The sequence below is a fragment of the Vulpes lagopus genome, chromosome 16 (assembly GCF_018345385.1).
Source record: "Vulpes lagopus strain Blue_001 chromosome 16, ASM1834538v1, whole genome shotgun sequence".
NCBI lineage: Eukaryota > Metazoa > Chordata > Mammalia > Carnivora > Canidae > Vulpes > Vulpes lagopus.
In genome coordinates this window covers 376,240-398,972 of record NC_054839.1, presented here as the reverse complement: position 1 = coordinate 398,972, position 22,733 = coordinate 376,240, and the positions used below count along the sequence as shown (strand labels likewise).

The following is a 22,733-nucleotide window of genomic DNA, read 5'->3' as shown; positions in this document are numbered from 1 at the left end:
AGGGTAATCAGATCCCCTCCCCTCTGCCTGGACTCTGTGACTGCCCATCATAACGGAGATGGAGCAGCTGGAGCTACCACCACTGTCATCCTGTAAATCTGGGGTCAGAGCAGATGAGAGCAGATGAGCTCACTGGGTTCCCTCTGAATCCACAGGCAGCACCTTGTCTCCCTCTGCCTCTCACCAGCCTGCCTTCCTACAAGGGCCCTGGGGTCACCACCAAGGGCACCCCCTGCCCCTGGACACATGGGTGTCTGGGGGAGAGGTGAGCCTCCGCAGGTGTCACTGCGGTCAGGGTCCTTTGGGTTCCCGTGGTGAACTACACAGTGCCTCCTGCCGTACATCCTGGCTCACACGTCCCTGCTGCCCACCCCTTCCCAATAGCCTTCACCTGGCTGACCCTGCTCCCATTTGGAAACTCAGCTTCCCTTATAGCTGGGAAGCCTTCCTGAACCCACCCTTTGCCCCCGGTTCCATGATAGGGTCACTGTTTAGCACAGGGGGTGCTGGGGTTCACCACCCAGGACAGTGATGTGGGGACAGGCCTGAGGGAACCCTAGGCCGGTGCCTCCGTAGGCCTGGTGCCTGGAGACCTGAGGCTGCCTGGAGTTTTTTCTCCTGTGAAGTGGGCATAACTATAAGTCTTAGCCCCAAAAAGGAGAGTGTGGGGCCCAGGTTCCTTTTCATGTACTGTGTCTTGGGCCACGGTACCAACCTCTCTGTAGCCTCACTGTCATCTACAAAATAGAGCTAGAGACCATCCCTGTTTCCGAGGGTTTACATAGGACCTAGGGGTCCAAGGTCTCAGGTCCTATAAAGGTAATAGTGGTTCCTATGAAAGGGATCTGCTGGCGTCCTAGAGAAAGCCTGTGCCAGCAGAGTGATCCTGGTGCAGGACATGACCCCATGAGTGAGCTGGCCAGTGAGTCGGGTCTTGACGCCTCAGGGACCAGGCTCCAGTCATGTCCCCGGCCATGTCCCCAGGGCCACCTCCGAGCTGAGTGGGAGCCACAGTCCTGAGGCATAGCCATTCCACAAATCAGCAGTGTCCCCTGGAAAGGATTCCCGGTGTGGGGAGGGGAGGGTCCGGGGCGAAGCCAAGCAGGCCCTGGGGAGGACGGGGGCAAGGGGGCCTGGCCGGCCAGTCCCCACACTGAAACAGAAGACCCTCCTGCTTTGAGCTTCCCCCAGAAGCTGCCACCTGGGACTCTGCGAGTGCAGCACGTCCTTCGGGAGGAGGTTTTCAGGGTGGTGGCTGGAGGCAGTGCCTCCGCCTGAGCACGGTCTCCCCTCAGACCAAGAGGGAGAGTGGCCGTGCATCTGGGTGAGGACTTATGGCAGGCTCACCTCCGTGGTACCCGTCAAGGGGCGAGGACGGCCCGGCCCTGGCAGATCGGCCTTCACAGCATGAGGGATCCATCCTGCCTACCCTGTCCCTGCCTCTGTCTCTCAGCCGCAGGCTTGGGCCTGGGTCCCACCAGGGACAGCGGTGGCCTGGGGCAGATGGCAGGGGGCAGGGGTTCCTTTCAGGCTGTTTTCTCCTCTGGTTGCAATCTCCACTTGGAGCTTTTACTGACAAGGAGACCCAGGTCCTTGGAGACGAGGCTGGCTCAGCCTTCAGTGGCGCAGGGAAAACAGATGAGCTTGGAACATCCTATGCAGGTGGACAACCAGGAAATGCTCCCAAATAAACTAATTAGAAGAGTAAGAGCTTGCTGGAGGACATAGGGCACAGCCTGAAGGCACTGCCGGGGGCCACAGAGGGATCCTGGACCCGCGACACACGTGGTGACAGCTCTGGAGTCCACCTCGCAGGGTGCTGGAGTCCATGCCAGAGTGACCAGCTGAAGACAAGCGGAAACCTCTCCTTTCTGGAGGACTTCCCTTAGCCAATAGTCGTGGGAGCGGGAAATAGAAAACCAGCCAAGCCACAGCAGACACGACCACTGTTGCGCTAAGCCACAGGGGAGAGTGTGCGGAGACTCAGGATTGACGCCCCAGGAAGACCGTTGGCTCAGCGTGAGGCTCGGCAGCCAGCCACCCTGACCAGGGAAGTTCCTGGAAGTCTCTCTTTCCGGCTCTCCAACACCAACCGCAGGGCAGGCTTGCCACGATGGCAGGCAGGAAGCTCATCAGCGTGCAGGCTCCCGTGTACAAAGTGGTCCTCACGCTGAGTTAAAATCAGCCTGCGGTCCCAGTGCTGCAGAAGCAGAGCAGCCTGAGCAGGTGGGGAACCCTCTGTGGGCACTCCTCATCCCGTCAGAGTGCTGCTCCTCTCAGCTGCTTCCACATCCATCACCTCCCTGCAAGTGCCCTTTGGGTGGTCAACACTGTGGCTCATGGGTTGAGTTTTAACTGTGCTGGCAGGTATGTGTTTGAGCTGGGAGTGGCCCCTGGGCCCACAGGAGGACCCTCTGGGTGTGCCCTCCTAAAGATGGCAGGCATGGTGCCCTCTCCCAGATACAACATGGCCACACCATGGCTCACATGATTTGTGGTCCACTGGAACCATAGGATCTTCCTTCTATGACCTGCTGCCAAGTCAAGGTCCCCAGACTTGTTCTAAGTAAAGCAAAGTGTAGATGATGCATCGGTGTGACACTGAATTATAGGTTCGCCCATTCATTTAGTGAGAGATTTAGAATCTTGAGTCTGCTTTCTCCATACTGACCCTCTCTTCCAAACTTGTGAACATTTCTGAAAATTGTCAGCCTCGTCCAGCCCATAGACAGGCCAAGATCTAGAGCAGAGCCCAGTGGTCAACCATGAGCACCACTCTGAGGCCAATAGCTGGTTGGTCAATACTCAGAGGAGGATGCTTCATCCCTAAGGTTCAGTTCACTGCCCCTGTGACCTAAAGTACAGGGTGGAAAACCCACTGCTACCTGTTTACTATGGGTACGAGCACCCAAGGCTAAAGATGCTACCAGAATTGGACATACATCGCCAAGAACTTTTCATTTTATCCTACAAAAGCTCCTAGACCCAGCTCCCTCCCTGGCATCTGCAAGCTTTCTGGCAAAGACCCCACAGCTGCCCAGAGAACACATGGTGGATGAGCATCAGAGGAATGTGGAGGTGAAGTCTGCAGGTATGTGTATAAAGGCACATGCATCCCTCTGGAATCATGTGATCAGGTTGGTCTAGACGGGATCCAGACGGTCTAGACGGGATCAGGTTGACCTCACATCCAGATATGGTGGGACTACTGTATGAGGGTCATCATCCCACTGTGAGTACTGAGCAGCACACTGCCCCAGGTGACCCACAGAACCCTCTCCCAGACAGACACTGGTTTAGAGTGGCTGGTCTGGTAGTCAGCTGGGAGGTAGTCAGCTGGGTTACATGGTCAGCTTGGGGGTAGTCAGCTGGGTTACATGGTCAGCTGGGGGGCAGTCAGCTGGGTTACATGGTCAGCTGGGAGGTAGTCAGCTGGGTTACATGGTCAGCTGGGAGGCAGTCAGCTGGGTTACATGGTCAGCTTGGGGGTAGTCAGCTGGGTTACATGGTCAGCTGGGGGGCAGTCAGCTGGGTTACATGGTCAGCTTGGGGGTAGTCAGCTGGGTTACATGGTCAGCTGGGGGGCAGTCAGCTGGGTTACATGGTCAGCTGGGAGGCAGTCAGCTGGGTTACATGGTCAGCTGGGAGGCAGTCAGCTGGGTTACATGGTCAGCTTGGGGGTAGTCAGCTGGGTTACATGGTCAGCTGGGGGGCAGTCAGCTGGGTTACATGGTCAGCTTGGGGGTAGTCAGCTGGGTTACATGGTCAGCTGGGGGGCAGTCAGCTGGGTTACATGGTCAGCTGGGAGGCAGTCAGCTGGGTTACATGGTCACCTTGGGGGTAGTCAGCTGGGTTACATGGTCAGCTGGGGGGCAGTCAGCTGGGTTACATGGTCAGCTGGGAGGCAGTCAGCTGGGTTACATGGTCAGCTGGGGGGTAGTCAGCTGGGTTACATGGTCAGCTGGGGGGTAGTCAGCTGGGTTACATGGTCAGCTGGGAGGCAGTCAGCTGGGTTACATGGTCAGCTGGGAGGCAGTCAGCTGGGTTACATGGTCAGCTGGGAGGCAGTCAGCTGGGTTACATGGTCAGCTGGGAGGCAGTCAGCTGGGTTACATGGTCAGCTGGGGGGTAGTCAGCTGGGTTACATGGTCAGCTGGGAGGCAGTCAGCTGGGTTACATGGTCAGCTGGGGGGTAGTCAGCTGGGTTACATGGTCAGCTGGGAGGCAGTCAGCTGGGTTACATGGTCAGCTGGGGGGTAGTCAGCTGGGTTACATGGTCAGCTGGGGGGTAGTCAGCTGGGTTACATGGTCAACTGGGTTACATGGTCAGCTGGGAGGCAGTCAGCTGGGTTACATGGTCAGCTGGGAGGCAGTCAGCTGGGTTACATGGTCAGCTGGGGGGTAGTCAGCTGGGTTACATGGTCAGCTGGGAGGCAGTCAGCTGGGTTACATGGTCAGCTGGGGGGTAGTTAGCTGGGTTACATGGTCAGCTGGGGGGTAGTCAGCTGGGTTACATGGTCAGCTGGGAGGCAGTCAGCTGGGTTACATGGTCAGCTGGGGGGTAGTCAGCTGGGTTACATGGTCAGCTGGGGGGTAGTCAGCTGGGTTACATGGTCAGCTGGGAGGCAGTCAGCTGGGTTACATGGTCAGCTGGGGGGTAGTCAGCTGGGTTACATGGTCAGCTGGGGGGTAGTCAGCTGGGTTACATGGTCAGCTGGGGGGTAGTCAGCTGGGTTACATGGTCAGCTGGGAGGCAGTCAGCTGGGTTACATGGTCAGCTGGGAGGCAGTCAGCTGGGTTACATGGTCAGCTGGGGGGTAGTTAGCTGGGTTACATGGTCAGCTGGGGGGCAGTCAGCTGGGTTAGATCCTTGGCTTACTCTGCTCCATGCTAATTGAGCACCCTGGCAAGGCCAGTCTGTGTCTGCTGCTATTTTGCCGCATCCTGTCTGGGAAGAGGTTTAACCAGTGCATAGTTCCTGCCGAAATTCCCAGGCCCAGGGGCCCTTGTACTAGGAAGGCCGCCGGGAAGAGTGGCACGTATGACAAAGCATCCAGCACCTGGGCTGTGAAGGCTGTCTGCAGCTGATCAGATGTGACACCCAGGGCCGGATGCAGCAGGTTCTCTGTAGGAAGACGGGCGGCTGGTCATACGCTGAGTCATAAGAACAGGCAAGGAGGCTGCTGGACATGAGGGCCAGAGCTCTGCTGTGGACGACCCTCACCACACAGTTCGGAGCAGACAGGAGGCAGGAGTGCTTGTAGGGCCAGGCTCAGATCTGGGCAGTGGTGCAGGCCCCAGGGGCCCCGGGAAAACCAAACCCCTACGCAGATGGGGCGGAGGGTGCTGCCCCTATTTGCCATCCGAAGGAGCAGGAGCACGGGGGTAGAATTTTTATTCCTGCCTCATGTGGTCACCAAGGGTTTGGCAGATGACTCCTTGGGAAGTGGGGAGCTCTGAGGCTAATAAGCCTGTTTATTCATCCGAGGTGATGAGACCCAGGAGAGTGAGGGCTTGCACAGACTCAGGAAGGGGAGCCTGGGGAGCCAAGAGGACCTGGGAAAGGCAGGTGTGCAGGGACCAGGGGCCAGGACTCAGAAAGACTCACTGAACAGGCCAGGTGTTCCCCGGCAGGCACTCCTGCACACTTGGGCTCACCTGCTGGCTGTGGTCCTGCACCTTCATGTTTGATTCTCAAACATGCAATGCATGAAGCTGTAGAGGTTTTCTGGCTGACAGGAGAGGTCCCTGGATACACTGTTGTGTGGGTGAGCAGGCAGTAGGGGTGTGAGAAACCTGGAGCGTGGCCACTTCAGGCACCGTCAGCCAAGGGTCACCTTAGGGAGGACCCCAGTAGTCACCCCGGTGGACGTCTCTGGGTGTCAGCACCCTACTGCATCCACTTGGTAGGGGTTGGGGGTGTGATTTGTGTCTTCCTAGCTCCCTCCCCCATAGTTCTGGACTGTCAGCCCTGACTGCTCATCCTGCCTTTTACAGGAACCCACGTCAAGCCCTGGCATGCTGGAAGTCCTGGAGAACCAAACCAGCCATAGGGCAGGGCTCGGGCTGTCTTCAGACATCCCACTGTGGGGCCTGGGGGCATTTCTCATCATTCCTAAGAGCTGGTGTGAAGTTCTCAAAACCTGTCCAAATACACATTTGTAGCTGGGATATGACACAGTGATCTAGGGGAAAAAACCACTGCTGGATGGATAGCACAGACACCCACTGCCAAAAGCGCTCCCTGCTTTTCTCAAGAACACCTGCAGGAGATGGCAATGCACTTGCTGTGGCAGGGGGCGGGGGTTGTCCTGGGGTGGGGAGGGCAAGGAAGTACCTGCAAGTTCATGGTTTTGGCATCAAAAATGTTAAATACTAGATAAATTTGATGGAAGCATGAGGGAAATGGAGAGCCAGGTAGGCCAAGGGGCCACCCTTTGCCCTGACTCCAGCACTGAGAACCTAAAACCCGTGCAGCTTCCCGAGGGACAGGCGTGTCGTTTGCTCTTCAGAAGGACTCCTTCCCCAACACTTGGACTTCTGGCTCCTAGCCAGGTGAGCAGGCCCTCCGGGCTGCTGGTGGTAGAGCCGGTCACCATCGGCCATTGACAAGATCCATCGACAATGAAGATAAAAGCTCTTGGACAGTGAAGTTCACTAAGCTCTGCTTTGCGGTCCCTGGCGGTGTGGGGTGCCCTGGGGTCCCCGCTGCAGCTGGCTCTGCGGCGGTGGTGCCTTGTGGGATGGAGCCTGTAGCCTGCAGGGCCACGCTGACTCTGGCAGTGGGTGCCAGAGCGGGATCCAGGACAGCCAACAAGTGCCAGGGAATCAGGAAGCGGTGTTGGCATTGCCCGTTCTTGGCTCCCACAGGCCATGTGTGTGCCGGAGGGGAGGCCTCAGCAGAGGGAAGGGGCACTCTGTTCTGACCTCTGCAGACCCCCCAGTGCTTCATGTAGAGTACAGATGCCAACAGAGCCGGGCATGAGCCCTCCCCTCAGAACCCCTGCTCTAGCAGGGCTTGTACCAGGGTGGGAGGGCAGTGCTGCCGGCCCCTCATGCTTTGGGACTGATGCCAGCAGGCACTGGACCTGGGAAGGTCGTCACAGTAACACTGGCTGGTGACCCTGCTCACCCTGCACCCACTCCACCTTGATCTGCCCCTCCACCTCAGACAACACCCACTGTGTCCCCGGGCTTCCTGTCAGCCCCCCTGCACCCACCCCTCATTGCCCGCTAGCCAGCCCTGAGCCAAAGAGAGGTAGGGCCCTCCCGGGGGTTTCGGGGGGCAGGGACGTGGCAGCAGAAAACTTAAGTGGCCCCTGACACCATCATGTGTCTCAGGGTTGGAGGTTGGTTTGTATTTTGCAATTTTGTTCAGCTGCTGCAACAGACAACGTGTGAATCAGAGGAGCCAGGGGAACCACATTTCCCAATTATTTATTTGGAAAACCATGCCTGTGCCTGGAGCCCAGGTTGTAAGGGAGGAGTCAGGCACCGAGGGGCAGGTCCAGCAGCCAGACCCTGTGTCCCTTAGCCCAGAACCGAAGCTGCAGGCTGAGGAAGACAGAGCAGGATGTCTGAGCCTCCCCTCAAGGCGGGTCCCGGGACTGGCATTCCCACTCCACGCAGGAAGGAAGCAGCCCTAGGACGCTGGTGCACATCCCCACAACGGTCCTCGGGAGCCCCACGGGAGGTGACCGCTTCACATCACAGGGACCTGGCACTTGCGGCAGGCAGGGGGAGGCCGCTGGCTTTGCGGCGGGCCCGCAGCGGCTCCAGAGGGGCTCCTCCTGGGCACCGTGTGTGCTTGGCTTGAGCAATTGTCCCACAGCACATCTCTGCAGGGCGGGGGTCCTCCGGCTGGAATTCTGCTCTCGGCCTGCCCGGACTCCTGGGGCAGGGATGGGGAGACATGCTTTCCAAGAGCACAGGGGCCGTGACTCAAGGCAGGAAGGCACATGCCCCCCTCCCTCCTGGGTCTGCCCCGCGGCACAACTGAGGGGCTGTCAGGGCCCAGGTCGGTTGCCTGGATACAGACGCCTGTCTCCTGACAGCAGCGAGGCTGTTTTGAAACAAATAAGATGGTGACCCGGGGACAGTTTTCACTGGGGGTGTTTACACAGAAGGAGGGGCCAGGACGCCAGCACATAGAAGAGCAGCTCCCCCCGGGGCAGGGGTGCAGCCCACCAGGGAGGAACAAGGCTGGCCTCCCGGGGGCCCACTAGCTGCAGCGTCCAAGGAAGCAGCAGGGTTGTTGGGGTGTTTGAAGGACCTCTGTGAGAAGCGTGAAGAGCCTGCCGGGGCTGGGTCCCCACTGACTGGGGTGGGGGACTTGTGACGTGGGCCACAATGAGGACCGTGACCCAGCAGCCTCAAAACCCGTGCTCCTTAGTCTTCTTATCTCTAGAATGGGAGCGCCCAGTCTCTCCAGGCCTCAAGGCCCTGTCAGAATGGACGCAGTCCTATCCTGCAGCCTGGAGGGCTCGCTCCCCTGCTCCCAGCAGAGGTCATGTGGGTCAGGGTCCCAAGGCCGGTGAAGCCCAGGTGTGATCCAAAAGGAGTTGACAGGCTGCAACCTCCTGCTGTGTGTGTGCTGCACTCCCCAGAGAACCTGTCCCTCCAAGACCAAGGGAGAATGTGGGGACGCCCAGCCAGTCCTCACCAGGGCTTGTGCCCCGCTCCGCTGGCACAGGGCTCTCCCTCTCTCCTGCTCCTTCTCCCAGGGCTCTTGGGATTGTCAGGAAGGCTGCATTCTGGGGCAACAGGCCTCGGGGGACAGGAGAGGGCCTTGGGGTAGAGCACCTTACCTCCTGCCCGGGCCTGGGCTGGTCTCAGACAACTCAGTGCTGGCTGTGTTGGTGGTCCTGTCTCCCTGGGAAGCTTCTCACCTCCCAAGGCCTCAGCACCCCCAGGTCCCTGGGCAATGGCTAGGCCGTCGCACTCAGCTCCTGTCTGCCAAGGCAGGCCCTCCACGATGCCGTGTCACTGGGACCAGGGCATCTGGTGACACCAGGGCTCACAAAGGGCCTCAGGATGACCACAGTTTGAAGGACTTCCATCTTTTGTGGAGTGAAACATCTTAGGTTATAGTGGGAAGATCTACTTGGGGGTGTGTTTCCCCATGAACCAAGGATTGTCCAGCCCTGTGAGGCGCCCAGGATGCTCTAAATACAGGTGCCAAGAAGTGTCTGTCTGTTCTACAGAGGGGTCATGGGTCATGAGGTCAGAGGGCAGGGAGGGCCAGTGCAGGGGGCATCTGACTTCTGGGCTGCATGTGGAAGCTCCACGCCCTGACCTGGAGGAGCAGATATGCACAGGCACACCGGGTCTGGCTCAAGCCCCGGGCCTTCCCATGAACTGGTGGTCACCAATGCATTCACATTCCAGCCTCCCCTTTTAGTGGATGATGAGAGTTAAAATTCTCTACTGATGAAGTGACTCTCCATCGCCTCCTCTTGGATGGTGCCGGTGACCTCCCCGCTGAAGGACACAGGAGGTGATGTGCGGCACCAGGCCCGCCACCAGGGGGTGCACTGAGCAAGCGCCTCTAACCCTGAGGGAGCAGCTGAGGATGTCCAGGGCTGGGGGCAGGAGCAGCTGGGGGTGTCCAGGGCTGGGGGCAGCAGATGTGCCTTCCACACGGCCGTCCAGGGTGGTAGCAGGAGGAGACCACAAACCAGCCGCCACGGCCGGAGCAGCATAGATAGGCCCACCCTCAGGGGCACAGTAACCTCTGAGGGCTTCAACCAGGACGCACCCCAGAGTCCTTCACACATACGCTCAACTACAAAATAGGGCTGAGGATAGAACCCACCCTGTAGGTTGTTGTGGAATTAATGACTTAAAATTTGCAAAACTGCCAAGACAGTGTCCTGTGCCTGATGCAGAGTCAACACCTGCTCTGTACAGTGGCTGTTGCCGTCATGACTCCTCGGTGGCCGGGCACTGTTTTCATATCACATTTATCTTTGTGATGCCCTGTGCCCTGGGCAGTGTGGCAGGAAGGTCATTTCTCATTGCAATGAAGTTAGTTTCTCCAGAACAATGTGTAGATAAATTAAGATACACTGGACATCCACTGTCTCCCCGCCCTCCCGCCGGGAAGGGAAACACCAAGAGGTGGACAGTGTGCTTCAATCACCAGGTCTGGCACACAGATGAAGTCAGGAAAATGCTTGTGACAGAATGACAACTTGTAAACAAATAAACAGGTGCGATGTGATGCCAATTTTGGAAACGAGCTGTATTTATCCGTCTCCATACATAGCTCTCTTTCTCTCTCTCAATTCTAACAGAGAGTCTAAAAGAGAGAACAAATTCAATGGTTTTTGTTAGTCCCCACAAGGAAGATGCATATTGGCTTTGAAGTGAAGGGGACAACATTGAAAGGCTGGAGGCAAGGAGTGCGTGGGGCCCGGCAGCGGAGTGGGGCGGTGTGCCGCCCATCCTGGCCCTGCCCCAGGAGGGTTCTGTGGGCCTCTCGCAGAGTAGGTGGAGGCCAGCAGAGTCAAGGACGAAACCAGTCAGGCTGGGAGCCATCACCTGGGGCCATCAGCCAAGCCTGTGACAAAATGCCAGCAGTGAGCCACATCAGTGTACCCGAGGACCAGGGGCCTCTGAGCAGGGAGGCAAGAGGAGGGTTCCCCTGGCCAGCTTGGCGTTCACATCCCCCAAAACTGCATGGCCGTGTTGTGGCCTGGCCAGGGCCTGCCCAGCAGGTGTCCCATCCTGCCCTCCACCTGCTGGCCACTGCCCCCTGGCTGAGCGTCTGAGCATAGGCCGGGCAGCAGCAGCTTGGCTGTACCCTGGGCGGCTGCCGAAGGCCTCGAGCTGAACGCTCTGGCTTCCTACTGGCTTCCAAGTGTGCCATGTCCCCGGCAGTGAGTGCTCAGCCCCTACTGCGCGAGAACAGGTGTCCTCAGGGCTGAGAGCAAGACCTACTGCGCGAGAACAGGTGTCCTCAGGGCTGAGTGCTCTTGCTCGGTGTCCACGCCTGCTCCACCCCACCTCGCCCCCAGGACTGGTGCATTTCTCTGGCAAGAGAGGGCTGGTGCCTGCTCCATGGAAGCCTCGGCAAGGGCAGAGGTGCACACCTGGGATGGAGGCTTGACATTTTCCTGGTGTGTCCCCTCCCACAAGACCCTCTGGCTTCCAGGGCCACCCCTGCCGGCAGCTCAGGGACTTGGCATGTGGCTAGGAGACCAGAGCCAAAACCACCACATCTGCAGGCCAAGCCTCTCCAGTTACCCCCAGGCCTGCCCTAGACTGGTTCCCCAGCAGACAGCCCCAGGCCATATGGAACAGAGCTACCTCAAACCTTGAGGTTCAGAGGCTTAATGAAAAGACTCATGCATCTTAACTGCTGAAAGGCTGCAACCAAGGTAGCCATGCTGTGCACACGTGGGGCCTCCCTGCTTCCTAGGCCCTAAGAGGCCAGCAGCCACTCACCATGACAAGGGATGAACGACAGACGAATGGACAGCAGGCCACCCAGGCCCTGTCTCCCTCCTGGCCTGCAGCTGAGCATGGTCACAGAGGAACCAGCAAAGCCACTCTGGCAGTGCTGCTCTGTGTGGTAGTACCCCTGGGACCCAGACATGGAGGTCTACTCCTCCCTCCTGGCCAAGCAAGGGGCAGCACAGCTGTCTCTGCAGAAGCTTCCTGGGTGCCGTTCTAGTTGGTGAGAGCAGTTCAAATTTGGGCAGGGATAGGGCCTGCCTGTTTGGGGGCTGGGACACAGATGTTCCACATCTCCTTTCCAGGGGGACAAGCAGTGGCCCCTGTCCCTAGGGTGGCTGAGGTCCTCCATGCGTCTGTGATCTGGTCCTGTGACAGTAAGGCTGCAGCCCCATACACCCGGCCAGGGAAGCCAGTTTCCATGCTTGCATCTCAGCATGCATTTTCCAGCTGCTCTGAGGCTCCCTGTTCCCAGACGGACAGCATTGTAGCAGAGGAACCGTGGTGCCCAACCCACCTGCACACAAGATGGGCATCTGAGAGGTTCATCTGTCTGACCCCTCTGACCTCTGGGCCCAGATATTCCTCACCCTCAGATGCTGCATGTCACCAGACCACGTGCTCCTGTATGCTTGTGTATGTGCATGCACGTGTGTATATATATGTGGGTGTGCTCTGTGTGCAAGTGTATATGCGCCCACATACAACACATGTGTGCATGTGTGCCCGTGTCCATGTGCACGTGTATGTGCGTGCATGAATGTGTAGATGTATCCATGCACAATGTACACTATGTGTACATGTACACATGCATGTGTGAGTGTGCATGTACACATGCTCATGCACTCAAGCATGCATGTGTGTGTATAAGAGTGGGCAAGGTGTGTGTGCTGCCTTCTCAGCATTTGGTTGGGCCAAATGAAATGAAAAATATTTGCTCACTTGGCCTGTGGTGGTTTGAACAAACACAGTCTGACCCCTTGTCAAGCTTCCTTTGTATGGTCCTCTGCCCCTGCCCCCTGTCCCCACAAGCAGCATCTCCCAGAGGCTTGATGCCCAAGGCAGGGGCCCTTGTGAGGCACAGGCCCTGGGACCTCCACGTCCAGCTGCAAGAATGGCTTAGTTCTGGGCCTGCTCACATCTGGGCCTCGGGGAGCACGCCAGCCTCCCTCCAGGCTGCTTTCACTGGGGCCAAGTTTGCAAGCCATCTCTGAGAGTAGAGCCTACCCCCAGACCCCAAGGGATCTGACTTTGCTTCCGGGTGTTCCTAGGATCTGAAGGGTAGGGCTGGGTGATCACAGCTGCCAAGGTGCACACATGATTTGGGAGGCACAGCCTCCTGTCCCTGGGCTCACCCCCCTTCCCTCCACCACGTTTTGGAGAATTGTCAAGCGGGACCAGAGAAGGAGAACACCTTCTGTTCACACTTTATTGTGTCTTTTTAAAAGATGGCATCATGGCTTAGCCAGCAGATCAATGGTTCACACCTGGGTGGTCATCAATGCCCTGAAAGGGTTTGAATGCTGTTTCTCAGGGCTGCTTGTGGCATCCCCAACCCCATCCCTTCGTCCCTCCATCCCAGGTCTCTGCAGGACTGAGAGGGCTGGGAGGTCAGGAGAGCAGCCCCCTCTATTCTCCCTCCTGCAGAGCTAGGCCTCCACCCAGTCCCAGTGCAAACTACCTTGTCCCAGGCTGCTACACGCTCTCCTTCGCCTTCCTTCTGGTGGAGTACGGGATGCAGCACACCCAGCTGGTCTTGGTCCTAGAGGCCGAGAGGAGGCCACAGCAGATGAGAGCCAGGCATCCCCCCACCCCCTGAGTTCAGAGCCTGGGCCACAGGCAGCACCCCTCCCCACAGGTGCATGCCCCTATCGGGCCCAGCTTCCTGCACACACCAGCAGACTCCCGTGCAGAGCTGGGCTTGCCTTCCCACCAGCTGTCCAAGCTTTCTCCAGCCCTCCCAGGGCCTTCATCCTCTGCACTGGGAGGCCTAACCGGAGGGGCTCCTTGACCATGAGAGACTTCATAGACCAGCCAAACCAGAACGCTCCCCTCGGCCCCAGAGACAGGCCATCTCCAGGTGTCCCCACACCAAGCCCTGTCCATTCTCAGAAGACCATGGCCTCTGCTTTTCCCTCTGGGGTGTGCTCCGGGGTGTCCACTTCCAATCACAGCTGCCTCTGGGATAAGTCAGCTGTCCTCCTTCCCTTTGCAGGGACCCCACAGTGACTGTGAACAGAGCTGGACAGAGAGCCTAAGCTCTGCAGAAAACCACGATGGCAGGACAGCAGAGCAGCAGGACAGACTGCCCACCTACCCCCAGTCCCCTATCCACTGGCCAAGCGGCTGCCAACAGCCAAGGCCAGGTTCTGTGGCCCATGGCCAGCGGGCTCTCTTGGGCAGCAGAGGCATCGGGTGGGCTGTCAAGACCATGTGGCCAGGTGGGTGGACTCGGGACTGTCCGGTCCCAGGGGCAGAAAACAAAGCCACCATGCTGCTTCCAGTGTGGCTGAATCCATGACCACATCCACTGAAAAGCAATGGGAAACACCAGGATCTGCTTAGGAAAGACCCACCCATTCTCAGCCTAGATTTGGGAGTGTGGTAGGGATCCCAACATCTTAGCTGATGCAGGCGAGACCCCCTGTGTGAGTAGCAATGGGCAGGACATGGGCCGTGTACACGGACACAAGGTGACACTGCCTCACAGAAGCTCTCCCATCTACAGGTCTGGGGTAAGGTGGTGGTAGTAATGACACCGTCAAGGCCCTAAGCAGCCGACGTGGAGCCCCTACTCGAGTGGGTGCTGTTCTGCGTCCGGGCTCCAGCCCACGAGCTCCTGTGTGACCCTCAAGCTGTGAGCGGGAGTCTGGGTGACCTAGAAGCATGTGAGTTCCAGTTATTTAAAAGGACTGTGTGTCAGTTTTACCAAGTAATTTACTTTGTATCTGAATATCTCTATTAGAGACATTTTTCTTTTAAAAAATGTTTAAGCAAATGAGCCCAGATATTAAAATAGTTGTTAATTCCAAGAAGTGGGAAACAGGGTTAACTGTGATTTCCTTCTTACTGTTTCTCTACATTGTTTAAAATAAAAACAGATCCACGGGCGCTTGGATGATACAGTGGCCTGCTCCCAGCACCCCTTATGGCCTCAGGACTTCGTAGGCCTAGGCTGGCCCTGCCCAGTGTCCACCCTAAGTGGGTCTAGGCAGTCAGGACAAATGTGCCTCCCACTGCAGCCCTTGGGCCTGGCCCACTCTGCAGACACTCTAGCCGATGGTGTGCCCCCCGCCCCCCAGCAAAACCCCAAACTGACCAGCTAGAACCATCCACACGGCAACACTTTCCTCTCACCTCCTCGGCCTCCTCCCACCTCTCTCACCTCATAGTATGGCTGATCTGTTGGCTGATGGGATGGGGAGAAAGGGTCTGGCTGTGGGGTGAGGGGCACTCAAGGTAAGGGTTGTCCCTGAGTCCCACTGCTCCCCTGTCAGCCCTCCAGGCCAGTCAATGCCTGGTCTCTGCACACATGGGAGAGGAAGGCAAGCAAGTAGCGGGTTCAGCCCTTCCCCCAGGAGGCACAACGGACCCAGCAGACACCGTGGTGCAGGAGAACCCCCACCTCTCCATGTAGAAACCCACAAGCATCACTCACTCGTCTTCTGACAAATCCCCCACATCCATCTGGGGCCGTTTCTCTTCTCTCACGGCACCTGTGACCACCTGTGGCGAGTGGCAGAAGCAGTTTAGGGAACAAGTGGAGGGAATCAACTCATCCACCACAGCCACCAAGGCCAGGCCCAAGGTGAGGGCACCTGTGTGGTTCAGTCAGGTGAGTGTCCGACTCTTGATTTCAGCTCAGGTCAAGATCTCAGCATCGTGAGATCAAGCCCTGAGTTTGGGCTTACACGCTCGGCATGGAATGTGCTTAAGATTTTCCCTCCCTTCCTCTGCCTTTTCCCCTGCCCCACTCTCTCTCATTCTATGTCTCTCTCTCAAAAGAAAAGAAAGAGAGAGAGAGAGAGAGACAGAGAGAGAGAGAGAGAGAGAGAGAAAGAAAGAAAGAAAGAAAGAAAGAAAGAAAGAAAGAAAGAAAGAAAGAAAGTCGTAAGTTACTTTCTAATTAGGAGACCCAAAAAAAAAAAAAAAAAAAAAAAAAAAAAAGAAAAAAAAAAATAATTAGGAGACCCCTGACCAAGGAACTATGCCTTTGATGTGCATCACTCTGACCTCCAGACTATAATCCAACTCTGCCACTGGATGACCCTCCTTGAGTCCTTAAAACCTGTGGTGCTCCCAAGATAGTCTTGTGAGGGGTTAATAACATGTTCACTGTACCACATGTTCTGAGGGCAAAGAGCTAGGAGGCACAATCTGGAAAAGAACAATCCCACGCAAGAACTTAAATTTCCAAGATAGAACTTCAAAATACTTCCAGAGATGGCTGCCCACAACATCTGAGAAACAGAGGACATCCTAGGACATTTGTGTTGGATGGTCCAGATAAGCCATTGGTCAACACCTTCGTTTTACAGAAAATGATGCTGTGACAATGATGATAGTGATGGTGGTGGTAGTAATGGTAGTGATGGTGATGGTGGTGATGGCAGTGTTGGTGGTGATGGCGGTGATAGTGGTGGTGGTGGTGGTGGCAATGATGATGATGGTAGTGGTGATGGTGGTGAGGTGGTAATGGCAGTGATGGTGGTGGTGGCAGTGGTGCCAATGATGATAGTTATGGTGATGATGGTGATAGTGGGGATGATAGTGATGGTGGTGGTGATAATACCTGATACTGAGGCTTTCTGGATATAAGCACCATGCTGAGCTTTACAGTACAACCCTGGGGATGTGGGTACTACTAAGATCCCCACTGTATGGATAAAACTGAGGCAGTGAGAGGTAGAGTGGCTTGAGTATTTAGTGGCAGAGCTGGATGTGGACACCCAGTCTCTGACTCCCAAGCCTATGCCCTTTATACCACCCCAGTATGATCCCCGAAGAGGTTCTCAGGGCCCATGGGCACCCTGAAGGTTGACCCTGGCCCTAGAGTCTCTGATGATGCCAGAATGCATGCAGGTTGGAAGATAAGGAGGAGGCAAGGTGGCTTTTGAGTTCCCAGGCCAGTCGTCAGCATCCCAGAGTCCTCCTGGCACTGCCGGCCTGCCTCTGCCTCAGCCTCCACGACATGCATGTGGGACAGGTTCCCTGGACAAGCTCCATGGGCCCTGAGCACCAGCATTCCTGGCAGGTGGTCTGAGGGCTTTTACCTCCTCGGCACGGTCTCCCAGATCAATCTCCACAAACTCAGATGGTTTCTGTGAATGGAAACCAAAGAGGTGTGGATGGCAGTCCAGGGTGGGCTGGAGAGGAGAGGAGGCTCCTGGGAGGGGCAGTGGGCTCTGGGCCCTGGGGCAGCTGAGGTCTGCATGATTAGCACTGGGACCACCAGATGATGGCGGAGCTCAGTAAGGGCTCCTGGGGAGCTGGGCAGTTGGATGGTGAGGTGACCACCTCTGGTCTCCCACCTCTCCCAACATTCTGTCAGGTCTCTAAGGCCCCAGGTGTCCCCTGGCTTCGCCCTAAGAGAAGCAGGGCCTGCAGGTCACAGGGCAATGCCCGGCACTGGCCCACACTGGTACACTGCCCACGAAGCTCCTGGGCCCCCTGGGCCCTGCACTAGTGAGGAGTGGGGGCCTCAAGTGGCTCCAGGTGTTGCTGCCCCAGCGTCTCTAACCAGCCCAAAAGGGGTTTCCAATGGAAGCACTTCAGTTAGTGTGGAAGGTATTTGGGGATGAACCCTGGGAATCCCATTAAGGACCATCTGCTGTAGGTGCTGGTAAAACAGGTCCAGCCCCTTCTCTGTTCCTTCCCATGTGGACTTGGAAGAGAATGAGAGCCTCCTTCCCTTGGAAAGTGCCTGGTGAGAATTCGTACCCCAGCTACAGTGGGTCCCTGGCCACCTCCTGTCATATGCCTTTGGCAACTGCACTGTTTGGGATACTGGGGTTAGGATGCACAGCATCAGCTGGGACCCAAAGGCTGTTGGGCTATGGCAGCGCCGGGTCCAGCCTACGGCATGGCCCTACCAAGAGGCCCTGAGACCACATCTGCATACCCTGCTTGTGCTCACATGGGAACATGCCTGAAGGGACCTCCCTGTTACCAAAGTCAAAGGCCCTTGCCTCTTTTCCTGGAGGCTCATCCAGCTTGACAGACTCTGGTTCCTGTTCCTGAGGAAGAAACCAAACAGGTAAATAACAGCGGGACCCGAGAACGACGGACATGTGTACCCATACAGGTGTGCCCAGCCAGTGCTCCCACTCTTGCCACTGGCCTCTGGGCGGCAGCCCTTCCCCTCTGGCTCCGTCCTTCCTCCATCAGTGTCCAACTTCTCGAGGGCATCCTGATTCTTTTCCTGCTTGTCCTCCTCTGGGTCTGCCTGACTGTAGGAGGAGCAGGGGTAGTGGATCAGGATGGGTACTGAGGAGACGCAGCTTCGAGCTGGTCCTTCCTGCCCCCTGGGCGTTGGGAGAGCTCTGGGATGTGCCTTCAGGGAAGCTGGGTGTGGAAGCCTTCCTCCTGCCCGGGGTTGGGGTGGGGGTAGGGACTCTGGGGGAAGAGGCAGTGCTACTTGAGGATGGTTCTTGGCAATGATGGTAGTGCCAGGGGCCTGTCTACCAATGGTGCTGCACATCCAGGACTTCCCCAACAAACTAGACCTCTGCGTGCGCAGGGGTCTGGAGAGCTGAGTGCAAACATTTGCCAAGAAAGGCATCAGCTCTGAGACTCTAGGCCATGGCCAGCTGCAGGCCTGCCTGGGGGAGCAGGAGTAGGGGCTGGGGAGGGGGTGGCTGGCAGCCCTGGGAAATCCTCCCCTCGGAGCCTTCACGGTCTTCTCAGGACCCCTGTGCCACCCTCATGTCTCTGGAAACCACCTCTGCTGGATACAGACCACTCACCAGCTGGCATCTTCAATGTCACTTCGTAGGTCCCTTCCCTGGTCCTCAGACTCTGGGGAGGAAGGAGCAGCAGTTGTCAGCTCCCATCCCTGGACCCTCTGGCCTGGCCCCATGAGGATGGGGCCCAGATTGGGGGAGTCCCCTCAGCTGCTGCACTTGTCCCTGCCAGTGCCTTGGTCCCCCCTTGTCCAGCCCGACACACCCGGGGCCTGAGAGGCACATAGTCCAGCTGAGTGGGAAATTACAAAGCGGAAGCTGGGTGTGGAAGGCTGGGGAGGCGCCTCTGAACACCTCAATACCGCAGAGAAGATGTCCTCACAGAAGTGGGTGCGTCTATTCGGCTCCCAGGCCTGAGGGCTGGGGCACCTGCTGACACGGGAGGCAATGACCAGGCTTGGGTTGGTAGCCTGCACACTACTCCTGCTTCTCTGCAGGAGTCCCTGACACCATCCCTGCCCTGGGCCTGGTCTCATGGGGAGCCCCGCCCCATGGAAGGTGACCTGCTTCAGCAGGAGATTCGTCTCAGACAGGCCTCCGGGGGGGTTACGTGCACTCCTCTTGGGCTCATCTGAGTTCCCTGCAGGGAAGACCTGGGGTTGTCAGCCCTGCTCCTGTTGGCCGCACCTGCACAACCTCAGCGACATTGGCTCCTCTGTGCAGACACCACCACTCTAGAGCCAGAGCCTCACAGGCAATGGGCAGGGGTCCAAGGGAGCAGGGGTGCAGGGGTGCTGCTCTCACGTCTTCAGAGAGCATGCTGGAGCTCGGCAGCTCTGGAGCCGTCCCTCAGGGATGAAGGGCCCAGCCAGTCTCCACCTCAGAGAACAGGACCCGAGTGACTCGGAAGCTGTGGTTTTCTAGTAGGGATTTTACAATTGACTTCTTGTGGAAAATCTTGATCTGCCCCTACCCGTGGGTATGTGTGTCCTCATATTTTAGAGGACACAGGCTCATCCCTGAACCTGCTCCATCCTATAATATGTATCTGGCAAAAAGGAAAGAATCAGTAAAAAGAGAGACATGATATGTTTTCTGCAGTGCATCTTCTTCCTGACAGAAGCTACATCTAGTGTTCGCAGGTTTCGGCCCTTGCCCTCCCCTAAGGGGCTCCTGCGGCTATCAGGGTGGTAGGCTGGGGGCTGAAATGTGCTCCACTGAGCCCAGTGAGGTCCAAGAACAGAGAAGTGGGGCCTCCAGAGCATTCCCTTCTCTGCCTGTCGTCCCCGGCTGAGATGTGAATGTCTCCAAATGCTCACAGATTCTTTTTTGGCCACGAGATGCCCCCTTGGGTATTGGCAGGCTGAGGGCGCAGGCTGGGGCCAGGGTGCAGGAGCCCAGAGGCAGGACCACACTGCCTTGCTGCTTGGCCACCCAGCTGAAGCTTTCAGCAGGTCCCTCTCTCCCACCCCTCTCAGGAGCAGGCCCCCCCACACCTGCCTGGGAACTGCAGTGGGTGGTGCACGGGCAGTGGGGTGAGGGCGAGGGTGCCCTCGAGGGCAGGGGCACAGAGCAGGCCCAAGTACCAAGGTCCGGGAGGGCGTCAAGGATGTAGCAGCCCGTGCCCCAGTGGGTCCCTTGGTGGATCCCGTGCAGGCGGCCAGGGTGGGGAGGCGGGCTCAGGGTGCAGCCGCCCAGGGTTGGGGCACTCAGCACATGGACTTCTGCTGTTCCCTCCCAGACCGGGCTCGTCCTGAGGGCAGCTCACTCTGGCCACCCCCCAGGCCCGCCCCTTGACTTAGGTGGCCCGCGTCCTGTGTCCACTGCATCCTGGTGCCAGGGGTTCAGGCAGCAGAAGTCCCTTCGCCCCTGCTCCCTACGCTGTGGGCATCCCATCAGTGAGCCTCCTGTTCTTGGTGTGTGGGCTCTGGGGAGGCGACATTGGCTCCTCTGTGCAGACACCACTGCTCCAAATGGTGACACTGGGGCCACCAGGTGTATGTGGCAGGATGGTGCCACAGAGAAGTCTCTGCCCTGCCCCTTGTTTGGGGGAAATGCAGCACTGGTAGGAATAGCCGGGAACGGTGGGGTCCAGACGGTGCTCTGTGGCTGCCCCGCGGCGGCATCTCAGACACCCTCGCGTCCATTCACAGTATTTCCCACATAGACTTAGGCCGACTTCTTCTTTGGGAAACTTTGCTCCTCTTGCTGCGAAAGGCTCAGGTGCCCAGAGTTTGCTGGGACGGTGGTGCCGAGAGCCTTGCAGTGACCCCGTGTGGCCCACCAGCCGGCACCTCCTTTCCCCTACCCGCTGGAACATCTCTGCATGTTTACACTAACAGAACAACATTCTTATGCCACCGCCTCTCAAAATCGTCCCTAGGGCATGAACAGCAAACCACATTTCCTACTGCTTCATTGCTATGGCGTCCCGACATCCTCACAAAGGGCCACTCACCAGGTGGGCCTTCCCAGCAGAGCCAGAGCTGCCAAGAGCCTGGCACAGGACTGAAGTGGTCACCTTCATCTGTCAGCCAGGCCAGGGTCTGGCTCTTCCTGGGAGAGCACTCTGCACCCAGCCCCAGTTCCATGTCCCAGGATATCCTAGGTGGCACGTACAGCCAAGTGTACGTTAGCTCACCTGTGTCCCGTGTCCTGGGTCCACTACCCCCTGGGCCCACCGCTGACCCTGCCTGGCAGGTTACCCGTGCAGGACTGACCAGAGACACTTCACGTGGCCATGGCCTTCTGGATGCACAGCCCCCCTCGCCTGCTGCCTGCTGACCCCAGGGTCAAGCATGCTCTGCCCAGGCCTTAGGATCCTCAGCAGGGACAAGGGCATGGGTAGGCAGGAGAGAGGGATGCTGCTGGGGCCTACCCAGCTCCTTGGATGGCTTCTTGATGCAGCTCGGAGGGTCCCCCTTCTGATGCAGGCCGCCCACACTCCGGCTCCTCTGGAGCTCAGCTATCTCGCTGGCTGCCTTGAGGTGTCCAGGGGCCACCCCTGGTGGAGGGGCCCCAGGGCCTGGCCGGTGCCTCCTATGTGCGGCTGCGTCTTTCTCCATCCTCCTCCCCTCCATCAGGCTTCAGGAATGAAGAGGGACGTGGGCTCCCAAGCCCTCAGACAGAGAGCATGGCTTCCAACCTCTGTCCCACCAGCAGCCCCGTGTGACCGGGGGCCCCTGTTGCCAAGCGGCCCCTATGACATCACCACAAAGTTCAGAGGTCAGAAGTCAGTGCAGGCAGCTCTTTCCGTGGGTGAGCTTCCTTCTGAGGCCTTCCCCGGCCTTCCCCCCAGAGGATGCAGAGGCAGACGGCTGAGTCCCTTGTAGTTGAGAAACTTTTTTCAGGGACGATGCCATCATGACCCAAGGGACCAAGGGTTCAGAGTGGCAGTGTTGGTGTCACAGGCTCATCAGCAGCCAGAGGCCAAAGGGCAGGTGCGAGCTGCGCGGAGCAGAGCCCGGCCCCGCTGTGCTGTCCGCGTCGGCCGCGAGCGCACTGCAGTGAGGCCGCTGATGGCCCGGGCGCTCGGGTCTCACAGCTGGGAGGCGGGAAGCCCGACGCGCAGGTGCCGCCGCCGCCTCGGTCCTCCACAGTCGTCCCTCGGCGCTTCCCTCATCTTTTGTTTTTTTCTGCTTTTCTTCTTCTGTTTCAGTCTGGTTGACACACATTTGTTTCAGGAGTTTGACATGTGGGTCAGCTCCTCTGGCTGTGATGCTGTGCCCCCTGCTAGCTGGGCCATCTGCCATCGCACCATGCGACCACGGACGCTGTTCCATTTCACCCCATGATCAAGTCACTCACACCAGGGTCTGGACCTCGTGCTCCTCGCGTCCCCTGCCCGCCTTCCAGCCACCAGCCACGTTTGCTCTCTGTGTTTATGGCTCTGATTCTTTTTTATTCAGTTGGTTTGTCACTGCTGTTTGTTTAGACTCCGCTTATCGGTGGAGTCCTAGGATATTCGTCTTAGTCTGATTTATTTCACTTAGCGTTGTACCTCCTCGGTCCAATCATGTCACAAATGGCACAATCTCATCTCTTGACCTCTGAATAATATTCCATTATAAATGCCACCTTCTCTTCACCCATTCATCTGTCGGTGGACATCTCAGCTGCTTCCATATCTGGACATTGTAGATAACGCTGCTATAAAGTTCTGGGGAGCATGTACCCCTTTGCATTAGTGTTTTTCTATCCTTTGGGGTAAATTACCAGCAGTGCAATTGCTGGGTGGTAGGGTAGCTTCTATTTTCAACTTCCTGAGGACTCTTCACACTGTTCTCCAGAGTGGCTGCACCAGCTGGCATTCCCAGCAACACTGCATGAGGGCTCCGCTTCCTCCACAGCCTCACCAGCCCCTGTTGTTTCTTG

At 57.6% G+C, this 22,733-nt stretch overlaps 1 protein-coding gene across 1 annotated transcript; it reads right to left on the bottom strand.

Moving 5' to 3' along the window:
• Positions 1-10,268: 10,268 nt before the first annotated feature.
• Positions 10,269-21,424, bottom strand: C16H13orf46 (chromosome 16 C13orf46 homolog). Its single transcript, XM_041731017.1, has 8 exons — positions 21,238-21,424; positions 18,423-18,474; positions 17,798-17,906; positions 17,646-17,693; positions 16,731-16,778; positions 15,116-15,183; positions 13,139-13,219; positions 10,269-10,561 (listed from the first exon to the last, which is right to left on the bottom strand). Exons 1-7 carry the CDS (start codon positions 21,422-21,424, stop codon positions 13,153-13,155), a joined length of 579 nt encoding a protein of 192 aa, XP_041586951.1. The 3' UTR covers positions 10,269-10,561; positions 13,139-13,152.
• Between the last annotated feature and the right edge of the window lie 1,309 nt (positions 21,425-22,733).